Raw genomic sequence first — 12,491 nt, forward strand, 5'->3', positions numbered from 1 at the left:
TCTGGACAGCTCCTGTGGTTCTTGAAGGACTATTTCTTGGCAGATAATTGTTTTTTTTTACTCTAATTGAAAGGTTAATCAAAATCCTTCATATTGTGTGTTAGCTACATAAACACTGTCTCCACTGATGATGAAACAGATGCTTTACAGCTCACATTTCCCAGGGGGTTCATTTGTTCCATCATTGCGTTCACTTTTCTTCAAGCTACTCTGTGCAATACCTGACAGTATTTTGGATAGTTTTCATGAAATGAAATTGTGTTACCTTTAAGAGGCTACGACAGTCACCTCTTTTCACTGTTCTATATTTCTGTCAAATAGTAATACATCAACAGCATGGCTGCTGAAGATAGAAAAAATTAATCCTAAAGGTGAGAATAGTTATAAAAGGAGACACAAGTAGGGCCAAATCCAGCAGTTCTATTTCAATCTCTAGGCAAAATTTCTATCACATTCAATGCTACATTTGCCTGAGTAAAGATGACAGGATTTGTGCTACAGTAAGTAGCTCTAACAATTTTAGCGGTAAGATGCCAGTCCTGCGAAGGCATATGCATGTGCTTAATTTTATGCACAGTGAGTAGTCCCACTGATTTTGCCATGAGTAGTTACGCACACATGAACAGAGGCAGCTAACGGGAGAGTTTCAGAGGGAGTAGATCCAGCAGTAAATTCTGTGCTCGGAGGTAGAGGGACTTGGTGAATGGTCTGTCTGTGGGCTGTTGTTCTCTGTATACAGGCTGTGTAGCTGGGGCGTGGGCCTGAATAAGACCATGGGGCTTTGATCAGTGCCTTACTAAGGCTGCAAGGTGCCAGCCCTGTCATTCTCTTTCCTGCCTGAAACCAGAAGGAGTTTCCTGTGCCTGAAGCACAAACTGGTGGCTGTGCTGGAGGAAAAGATTCTTGAACTGGAAGACAAGTTAAGACACGGTTGAAGAGCTCCAAGACAACCAAGTTCAGGAAACACCAGGAAGGAAGAATTGAGTTGGCTGCAAAGAAAAAATCGGTGAGAGAGGGAGTCAGACAGGAAGCCTGACAGTTCATAACCACCAGGAGCAAGTATTTGGCAGTGGTGCGATCGCTGCTGCAATACTGCGTCCACTTCTGGTGCCCACAATTCAAGAAGGATGTTGATAAACTGAAGGGGGTTCAGAAAAGAGCCATGAGAATGATTAAAGGATTAGAAGAAATGCCTTATGGTGATAGACTCTAGAAGCTCAAATCTATTTAGCTTAACAAAGAGGTTAAGGATCTTCTTGTTGTGTCCTCATACTGCCTCTTGCTATATCTGTGCACATATGATTGCCCAATCAGTGCACTTCACCAGGTCATTGGAAGAGCATTCATGCTCAAGCAGATGGCACTGCAGGAGATGCTTTATATTTTGAAGCTCTCTGCCACAGTCCGGGTATTGAGGCCAATGGTGTAGCACTACTTGATCATCGCATCTCTAGTCTGGCCAGCTCCAGTGCGGAATTGATTAAGGTAACACCATATAGTCCTGGACTGATCTGTACCAAATGGAAGGTGCTCAACTGTTGGGAGCTGGAGCACAGGCTACAGGGTCATCTCTACTCTTGTTTGCCATAACTGAACCCTCCTCTGGGTGACAATGTTAGGTGTTTAATGGTGGCAAGAAAACTTTGTGACTTCAGTCGCCTCAGCATCCTGATATATAATATAATGGATGTCTTCGATCTGTGCATTGCCTTGTGCGTTTGACTCTTAGCGACTTCGTGGCATATACAAGAAGGAGCAATATCTGCAAGGATGTAGAGGCTGTTGAAGTGAGTAGGCATAAGGCATCCTGCAATATAGCGGCACGCAGTGTGAGGGGATTGGGCCCACACTGCACAGATTTATTCAGCAGAGAAGTAGAAAAGGGCCAGTGCTGTTGGTTGGAAAATGGACAGGTCAGCATCCCACTTCGATGCAACCAGCTTGCTGATGTTGTTTCGGATGGCAACCTAGACTTTAGTTTTCTCAATGTGGACTCTACAGGAGAGTGTGCAGTTGAGAGCAACACTGAGGTATAAAAGATTTATGGAATGAGTAAATTTCATTGAGTTTGTGCTCAGTTTTTGAGACAGAATGCACTGACTTGTGACTTTACAGCCAACCAACTGCATGCAAACCCAGTATAGTATTTGTCTAGGGTGTTAAGTGCGTTCACCAGAGTTCTCTCTAATATGTCAAACTTCTTAGGCTGTGTGTCACACAGATCATCTGCCTAGATAAGGCATCTTGTGCAGGATAGCTTGATTGGTCATTTGTGTAGATGTTGAAAAACGCAGGTGCTAAGACACTACCTTGTGGGGGGTCCATTCTTCTGTCATTGCTATTGGCTCCGTTTGCCACAAAGGTTCATGAAGAATCTTCTGTTCTCCAGTATGGTCTGTATTAGCTTTGTGAAGTGGTGGCTCTTCATTACCATTGATACCTTGGCAAGGAGCCAGTGATGACTGACTGTATCGTAGGTGGCTGAGAAACCAAACAACGCCGTTTCTGTAATCAATCCTTTTTCATAGCCATCTTTGATATATTGTCGAATTCAGAAGCTGCCCAGTATATAACTGACCCAGGTGAAAACCAGCCTGTCATTGTTAAGTGGATCAATATCTGGTATAAAGAGATATAACAGTAGTTAGATCAGTAGGTTAAGGGGTGACTTGAGTAGTCTATCATTACCGACATGGGTGTGATGGGGCTGTGGGCTGCAGCCCTGCCTCTACTAAAAGCACAGACTGCACTGAGACCTTCTTGTTTGTAAACACCACTGTGTAGTTTATTTAGTGTTCTAATCCCTCCTCTCATACATAGTGGTGTCTCACACCTTTACACACTGTATCTCAACTTTCTAACCCCTTCTCCAAAAGGGGTGTGTGGTAAGGTGTCACTGGCTCTCCTAGCCTTCTATTTCTCGCCTTCTCTTCCCCCAAGCACTCTTTCCTGTGCCCTTTTATACGGCTTCCCTTTTAATGGGCTAATTGGCTCATTAGCCCCAATCTGGCCTGGTAATCAAGTACACCTCTGTCCAATTAGGCCTTCTCCAGGGGAACCTAATTAATACTAATAGTGACTAGGAGTGCTGCCTTAAATGCTAGCCCTCAGCACTCTGTCACAATGGGGGACAAATATTTAATAATGGGTTCTTCAGTCTAGCAGAGAAAAATATAACACAATCCAATGGCTGGAAATTGAAGCTAAACAAATTCAAACTGGAAATAAGGTGTAAATTCTAATTAACCATTGGAACAGTTTACCAAAGGTCATGGTGGATTCCCCATCACCAACAATTTTTAAATAAAGAGTGGATTTTTTTCCCTGAAAGATCTGTTCTAGCAATTTTTTTTGTTCGGGGGGGAGTTCTATGACCTGTATTATACAGGAGCTCAGGCTAGAAGAGGATCATAGTGGTCCCTTCTTGCTTATGAACTATGAATTGCAGGATCAGGGCCTAAGTTTGTTAGAGGATTAATCTTTGTAGTGTACTGTGAAGACATGAAATTCTATAACTGTGCTAAGTACTAGAGCTCAGACTGGCATAAATGATTTTACACTGAACATATTTCTGCTTCAGAACAATTGATTTAAATGCGAGGCCAGGAGCAACAAAAGCAGTTTTTTTGTATAACAAAAAGCATCTTAATCCCCACAAACTGATGCACAGCACAGAGAAAATGCTTTTTAAACAGCATACAACAGCTAATCCATCAGATTTAATTTTTATATCCCAATCTGTGAAATTCATAAACATTTCAGGAACAATACATTCACTATACCAAAAGGGAATATTACCCCATTCAATTTAAAACAGTTTGTATACAACCATAGAATAATAGAAGTGTAGGACTGGAAGGGACCTCAGTAGATCATCTAGTTTAGTCCCCTACACTCAAGGCAGGACTATGTAAAAACTAGACTATTTGAGTGGTGTTTAATCTTAAAAACCTCCAGTGACAGAGATGCCACATTATCTCTGGGCAATTTGTTCCAGTGCCTAACTACCCTGACAATTGGGAAGCTTTCAGCCCATTGCTGCTTGTCCTACCCTCAGAAGTTAGGAACAATTTTTCTCCCTCCTTCTTGTAACAACTTTTTATGTACATGAAAACTACCAAGTTCCCCCTCAATCTTCTCTTCTCCAGACTAAATAAACCCAGTTATTTTTTTTCTTCAATCTTTCCTCAGAGATCACGTTTTTAAATCATTTTTGTTGCTTTCCTCTGGACTTTCTCCAATTTGTCCATAAATTTCCTGAAATGTGGCGCCCAGAACTGGACACAATACTTCAGCTGAGGCCTTATCAGCGTGGAATGGAGTGGAAGGGAAGAATTATTTCTTGTCTTGCTTATAACACTCCTACTTTTTTTTTTTTTTTTTTTTTGGCAAGAGTGTTACACTATTGACTCAAATTTAACTTGTGACCCACTATTAATCCCAGATCCCTTTCCGCAGTACTCCTTCCTAGGCAGTCATTTCCCGTTTTGTATGTTTGCAATTGATTGTTCCTTCCTAAGTGGAGTACTCTGCATTTGTCCTTACTGAATTTCACTCTATTTACTTCAGACCATTTCTCTAGTTTGTCCAGATCATTTTGAATTATAATTCTAGCCTCCAAAGCACGTGCAACCCCTCCCATCTTGATGTTGTCCACAAAATTTACAAGTGTACTCGCTGTGCCATTATCTGAATCATTGATGAAGATATTGAACAGAACTGTAACCAGGACAGATTCCTGCAGGACTCCACTCAATATGCCCTTCCAGGTTGACTGTGAATCACTGATAACTAGTCTCTGGGAACAGTTTTCCCACCAGTTATGCACCCACCTTAGAGTAGCTCCATCTAGGCTTTATTTCCTAGTTTGTTTATGAGAAGGTCATGCGAGACATTATCAAAAGTCTTAGGCTGTCTACACTACAGCCTATGTCGGCAAAATGTATGTTGCTCAGGGTGTGAATATTCCACCCCCCTCAGAGACATAAGTTACACCGACATAAGCATTAGCGCTGTCCACACAATGTCGGCAAGAGAACTGCTCCCACCGACATAACTTACACCGCTCATGGAGGTGAGGTTTTTTATGCTCACAGGAGAGCTCCCTCCCATTGGTACAGCTGCACTGCTGAAGCACTGTATATATAGACATATCCTTACTAAAGTCACGATATACCACATCTACCGCTTCCCCCATCCACAAGGCTTGTTACCCTGTGAAAAAAGCTATTAAGTTGGTTTGACGTGATTTATTCTTGACAAATCTATGTTGACTATTACTTATCACCTTATTATTTTCTAGGTGTTTGCAAACTGATTGCTTGATTATTTCCTCCATTATCTTTCTGGGTACTGAAGTTTAAGCTGATTGGTCTGTAAGTCCACAGGTTGTCCTTATTCCCCTTTTTATAGATTGGCACTACATTTGCCCTCTTCTGGTCCTCTGGAATCTTTCCCATTTTCCCTGAGTTTTCGAAGATAATCACTAATGGCTCAGATACCTCCTCAGTCAGCTCCTTGAGTATTCTAGGATGCATTTCATCAGGCCTTGGTGACTTGAAGACATTTAGCTTGTCTAAGCAATTTATAGCTTGTTCTTTCCCTAATTTAGCCTCAGATCATATCTCATTTTCACTGCGGTTCACTATGTCAGACATCCGATTGCTGCTAACTTTTGGTAAAAACTGGAAACAAAAGTTGTTTCGTAATTCTGCTATTTCCACATTTTCTGGTATTGCCTCCTCAACTCCTCCGTGATTGAGTAATGGGCCTATCCTATCCTTGGTCTTCCTCTTGCTTCCAATATATTTGTAGAATGTTTTCTTGTTACCCTTTATGTCTCTAGCTAGTTTAGTCTCATTGGGTAGGTCTTCACTACCGGCCAGATCGGTGGGCAGCGATCGATCCAGTGGGGAACGATTTATCGCGTCTAGTCTAGATGCGATAAATCGACCCCCGAGCGCTCTCCCGTCGACCCCTGAACTCGAGCTTGTCGAGAGGCACAGGCAGAGACGACGGGGGGAGCGGCAGCTCTCGACTCACCGCGGTGAAGACACCGCGGTAAGTCGATCTAAGTATGTCTACTTCAGCTACGTTATTCACATAGCTGAAGTTGCGTAACTTAGATCGATTTCTTACCCCCCCAGTGTAGACCAGGCCATTATGTGCCTTCGCCTTTCTAATTTTGTCCCTACATGCTTGTTTATATTCATTTTTTGTAGTTTGTCCAAGTTTCTACTTTATGTAGGACTCTTTTTTTGAGTTTCAGATCATTGACAATCTCCTGGTTAAGCCACTGTGATTTCTTGCCATACTTCCTATCTTTCCTACACAGTGGGATAGTTTGCTCTTGTGCCCTTATAATATCTCTCTGAAAAACTGCCAATACACAGTAGAAGTTCCTTACTGCTTGAATGAAAACAATAACCCATCAGGAAATACCAGCCAGTTGACTCCTGCTGCATTTTTCCATCCGTTTCCTTGACTCCCAGAAGTCTTAAAATTAAAAAAAAAAAAAAAATACTGTGAAGGTTGATAATTTAAACGTCAACAATGAGAATTATTTCACTGCTGATCAAACCCTGTGACAAGGTTCCTTCCCCACTCTGAACTCTAGGGTACAGATGTGGGGACCTGTATGAGAACCTCTAAGCTTAACTACCAGCTTAGATCTGGTTTTGCTGCCACTACCCAAATTATTTATGAGTCATTTGGGAAACTCTGTCTACCTCCCCCCCAGAATATCTCCCTGCCAAGTACTATAACCCTTCCCTGCGTAGCCTTGAGAGAGACTTCTCCACCAATTTCCTGGTGAACACCGATCCAAACCCTTGGATCTTAAAACAATGAAAAATTAACCATTCCCCCTCCTTTTCTCCACCAATTTCCTGGTGAGTCCAGATCCAACCCCCTTGGATCTTAAAACAAGAAAAAATCAAGCAGGTTCTTAAAAAGAAGGCTTTTAATTAAAGAAAGAAAGGTAAAAATCATCTCTGTAAAATCAGGATGGAAAATAACTTTACAGGGTAATCAGATTCAAAGAGCCCAGAGGAACCCACTCTAGCCTTAGGTTCAAAGTTACAGCAAACAGAGGTAAACCCTCTAGCAAAAGGAACATTTACAAGTTGAGAAAACAAAGATAAAACTAACATTCCTTGCCTGGCTGTTACTTACAAGTTTGAAATATGAGAAACTTGTTTAGAAAGATTTGGAGAGCATGGATTGATGTCTGGTCCCTCTTAGTCCCAAGAGCGAATAACCCCCGAAACAAAGAGCACAAACAAAAGCCTTCCCCCTCCCCAAGATTTGAAAGTATCTTGTTCCCTTATTGGTCCTTTGGGTCAGGTGTCAGCCAGGTTACCTGAGCTTCTTAACCCTTTACAGGTAAAAGGATTTTAGTGTCTCTGGCCAGGAGGGATTTTATAGTATTGTACACAGGAGGGTTGTTACCCTTCCCTTTATAGTTATGACACCCTGCAAGAAAGAGATCATATTATGAAGGGTTGCACAACTTGCTGAATGGCATCCCATTTTGGTGTCACAAGGAGGTGGAACATTTCCTGTTCTGATCCTGGCTAACTTCTGCTCCCTTTCATCATCTCCACCTGCCTTGAAGCAAGAGACAACTTATTTCTCGTGGCTTTGTCACTTGTGATAGGGCAGCCATACCAAAACTCATGCCGATCAAACCTTTCTCACTATTGTCACCATCGTGTATTTTCTGTACCCCCACACATAAAAATCACTACTCAGAGTAAAAAGATATGAAGTGAAAACTACAATGCTAAAGAAAACTGAAGTGATAGTTCAGGGGCCTATTGCCCAGGGTGGTAAGAAAACAACATAGGACAACCGGGCTGTTTTCTTAAATATCCTCACACTTAATTCTCAGATTCTAGAAACGTACACGGCGTACCAACATTCACTGCTTTTTAAACAGTTTCAAAGCTCTTATTGACAATGTGCACATGCTCAAGAGTGAGAATCTGCAGAGGCAATTCTCAATGAAGAATCAATATTTATTTTGAATGATACATGTTTCAACAACAAAAAAATCCAATAGATATCACTAGAACTGGCAAAAAAAAAAAAGTCATTCAAAATTTTTAGCAAAATTTTGAACTCAACATTTTATCCAGCTCTAAGATCAGCAGTAAACAGACTGTATAGTTTGAAGATTTCATGTATTATAGTAACCCCAAGGAGGAGCAAAAAATGCTTAAGAAATCACATCAGAGAGTGCAGGACTTCAATTCAGCAAGGTACTTAACCATATGCTTAACTTTAAACATTCCCAGAAGGGAAGCAACAGAGAAAGAGGTCAATTACCACAGAGATTTTATGCATTCTCTAAAACACAAAACACGTAGTTTTAAATACTTATATAAATTAAATAGTATGATATAAACCGAGCTTTCTATGGACAAACTGAAGATCAGCTTTGCTCACTTTTTGATATTACTACCTTTGCAAAATCTTCTCAACAAGTGTGTCTAAATATGAACATAGTGCCTGCTAAAACACATGGTTAGATACTGTTCAAAATACTTCTGAGCAATTCAGAGCACACTTAAATGCAAGAGTTACACTGGGTCAGCAGCATGCATGGTGCTTCACAAGCAAACAGAATGCCTCTCCCCTGACATAACTGCTTGCTGATTAAGCAAAATGTAGATGCTCTCAGATTGGGTTTTTTATCTATTTGTTGAACAGGATTAAGAATCTAAAGCGATAAAGTAGATGTAATGGCATGTGTATTGCAAGAACAGTTCACTTTTGATAAAATACAAGTTAAAAATAATTTTGAGAGATTTTTAAAAATATTTATTTCATAAAATTGATTACACAGAAGAAAGTTATCACAACAGTATTACGAGTGTGTGGGCTGTAGTCACTCCCTCCAAGTTTATAAATGTGTCGGAAGGAACACATTTATACACTTACAAGAATTTCCTTTTAATTTACCTGGCTTTTATATATTAACATACCCCAAAAAATAAACTTAAAATCTCACACCACTTGGAAAAATGATTCGCTTTCTTTTACCAGAGTGCCATAACTGCACAATATTTAAAAAAACACCACTAAAATTTAGAGTAAAACATTTATAGTACATTTATTTAAAACTTGGGCAAAATACCAATATAAAAGAAAATAGAGTGTAAGAAATAAAAATAAAGTACAAAACATTTTCAATCTTCAAATCCATAACTTAAGAGACAGCAAGCCCTTTTTATTTTTATTTTCACATCCAAATTTTCCTTTAGATTGAAGTACCATAGTTAAAATATTTAAAAACTAGCAAACTAATTAATTATGATATCTAAAACGGGATCTTTTAAAACGGTAGTATAATACAAAACATAGTAAATTATGTTTCCTCATAATAAAATTACACATCCTAAAAAAGATGCAGTTTTTTTTTTGCTTTCCTGCTTTGAACTGCTCATCATCCCAAGGAACACAGCTGGAAAACAGCACTCACAGGAAGTATTAGTTACTTTACACGGTGGCTGGAACAGCTAGATTTAATGCTCCAAGGACTCCGAAGCAATAAGGCATTTTACTATCCATCAAGTAAATTTATATGTAAGTTTGTTAAGGGAAAACAACTTTGAAAAATCAGTGCAGAAAAAATTTACATAAAAACATTAACTCAAAGAAGTATAATGCTTGCTTTTCTTAGGTGAATATTACGGATATCTACAGGGTTTACAATATTTTGGACTAACGAGCTATTTGCTACTTCTAGAAACCACTGACAGATAGAATTTATACTTTTGCTTAAAATGTTGCTATTGTTCAATCTACTTTTTTGTGTGTTCAGAATAATCTTTTCTAGAATATACTTCAAACAAGCCAAAACATTTTAAGCCCCCCCCCAATCAATTACATCATATTTATGTAGTACCTTCTTTATCCATCTTTGATACATTATTGCAATCCAAAAATGTTTAGTTTCAGTAATCAGGATAAAATTTGTCATTTTAAAATTAATTATTCAGACCATTCCCCAACTCATCTACCCCATAGGGTTCTCTGCTTCAGGGGAATCTGAAGTAATCTGTCAAGTACTGGGAAAACAGCAAGTATGTTTTCCACAAATCCACCCAAGTCTGAAATTCAAGACAAAGCAGTCTGTGTCTAGATAGGTCCAACTGTGCAAAAAGGGAGGAGGATGAATATAACATAGAGGAGACTACACATGAGTGATTGGAAAAAAAGTCACCAAATTCGTTCTACTTTAAATTGAACCTACGTCTCCAGAAACAACAGACTAACGTATTAACTTACCTTGTCTCCTAGTATATAAATACATTTAGTAAAACCTTTCCCAACAATCACATTTCTTGGTTTTCATATAAAAAGGATATGATTCATAATCCAGTGTTTGAGTAAGTACTCCAGTCAGAACAAACTCCGCATTATGGACATCTAGAAATATTTTAAAAATATACAAGATTAATATACTACAGAGAGCCTTCTTCACTCTACATCGCAAGGAGCATGGGGGATTAGCTGAGATACGTCCACTGACAGACCTAGAATTGAACACTGAAGAACTGGAAGACGGGCATTCTCTGTGGGATTGTTTTACTTTGACCCTATTTCCTCTATCAGTGTGACACAGCTCAAGTATACTGACTTGGCCTATCTGCTTGACCACTTGCCTGAAATGGGCCCTGATCCTGCACAAAGTTCTGTTCGAGAAGAACCCTGTAAATCACTGAAGCACCATGAGAGTGCAGTTCAGTCACTGAAGCACTACAGGAGTGCAGGGGGAGAGGGGTCTCTCCACAGGATCAAAGCTTTGGTTAGGAAAGTGTTGTGTTTTTTTTGTCTGAAGTGTGATTACTGTTGGTTATTACACTGGGTCCATATTTGTGGCTACTGTATGTAGATGTGCAAGTATTGTCTGTGTGGATCCTGCTATTGGTGTTTGGGCATCTCATGCATGCAGGTTCAGAAAGCTTGGCCAGCAGTGTCAACTGGGTCCGCACATGCACCTTGCATGTCCCAGTTCCCCAAACCCGAGGGCATAAAAGGGGGTGCAGCCCCAACTGCCACTCAGTTCTCTCTGACTGCCTATGGCAGCGAGTTGGAACTGTATACAGTCCTCCCTGCTACACGCAGCAGATTTAGAACTTCTCTGTTTATCCCCTCTCTAGTGCAGGATTAGTATTAGTGTTTGAAGTGTTCTTCTGTCCTGTTGACAAATTTATTTTCTTCAGATCTTTCAGGATTGGTACCAAGGCAATTCCCCTACCTCACAGTAAACACAGCCCCAAGTGTTTAAACCCTGCCCTTCAATGATGGCCTCATATCAGGTCATAGGTGGGTCTATGAAATGGTTTCTCAGCCTGTGGTTCTTAGGGGGACACATCTCAATGGGTGCTCCACTCTCGGTGTACTTGCGCCCCTTGTGCCTTTGTTCAGAGATTTCACATAGCAGTGTCTGTTTGGCCTGCACATATGCTACGTAGTTTCATGCTCCACACCAAACGCTGCGTATAGCGCTGTGCAGAATTGCCCTCAGTTCCTTCTCTACTGTGAAGCTCCATAGCACACAACTCCAAAGCAGAGGGGAAGGAGGGCGAATAGTGAAGCACCCATAGGGAAACACCTCTCAAAGAACCAGTTCCTGCACTGAGTAACCATTTCTTCTCGTTTGAGTAGCTAGGGGGTCACAGTTGAGGTAAAAATCAATACGGATGACTGCTAAGGTTCTCTCTCAGACTGAGGTGGTTGAGAAGGAACTGAGGATGGTTCGCCCACAGAGCACCATATAACCACGGTGTGGAGCATGAGACTGGGTAACACATGCACAGGCCAAATGGACACTTATGTGAAATCTCCAATTAAAGGCGCAAAAGGAGCAAGCGCACCTAGAATGAAGCACCCATAGGGACACTACTTGAAGAAAAATTGTGTGATTACTCTGCCTTGGAGACACTGACAACTTCAAAATCACATTTCCATCTGAAAATGCTGTACTTACTATTTAAATTATAATGATTTTATGAGATATACAAAGATCAGAAAATAAACCTAAAACAGAGAAAGATATGCAGTTTGTGCATTTGTTGCTAGTCAACTGCATTTCCTGTCTTATGAATTGGTATGATGACTAACATGCAGTCTTTTTGGTCCTGGAAGACTATTCTGCAGTAGCAGAGCTGAAACTGAAAAGCAGCAGAAAATTTGCACAACAAAATGGCAGGAAGGATAAGATAGGGGTCTGAACTAGTGGGTGACAGTAACAGGTCTGCTCAAACATCAGCAGGTAAGCAGAAAAGCCCTATGTATTTTATTTTAAAACCAAGGACATACTATTAAAAAGGTGCTTCATCACATGTGGGGTTTTTTTTTTTTTTAAAATAGACAGTACTCCTTTAACTGTATTTTAATCTATGACTGTTCCCAGTAATGGGTGTATGTACTTATACAATGAAAAATAAATACAGTAAGCAAATTATGAATTGGAATTCTAT

The 12,491-nt window shown here is 40.2% G+C and overlaps 1 protein-coding gene across 1 annotated transcript in view; it reads right to left on the reverse strand.

The window, feature by feature from the left end:
* Positions 1-8,797: 8,797 nt before the first annotated feature.
* PAXIP1 (PAX interacting protein 1) overlaps positions 8,798-12,491 on the reverse strand; it is a 78,829-nt gene continuing 75,135 nt past the window's right edge. The window contains exons 20-21 of the mRNA XM_034759988.1: positions 10,374-10,434; positions 8,798-9,588 (exon numbers count right to left, since the gene is read on the reverse strand). Of these exons, the coding sequence (XP_034615879.1) occupies positions 9,573-9,588; positions 10,374-10,434 (77 nt within the window). The 3' untranslated portion in view covers positions 8,798-9,572. The remainder of the gene's footprint in view (positions 9,589-10,373; positions 10,435-12,491) is intronic.

This window comes from Trachemys scripta, chromosome 2, assembly GCF_013100865.1.
Source record: "Trachemys scripta elegans isolate TJP31775 chromosome 2, CAS_Tse_1.0, whole genome shotgun sequence".
Taxonomy (NCBI): domain Eukaryota; kingdom Metazoa; phylum Chordata; order Testudines; family Emydidae; genus Trachemys; species Trachemys scripta.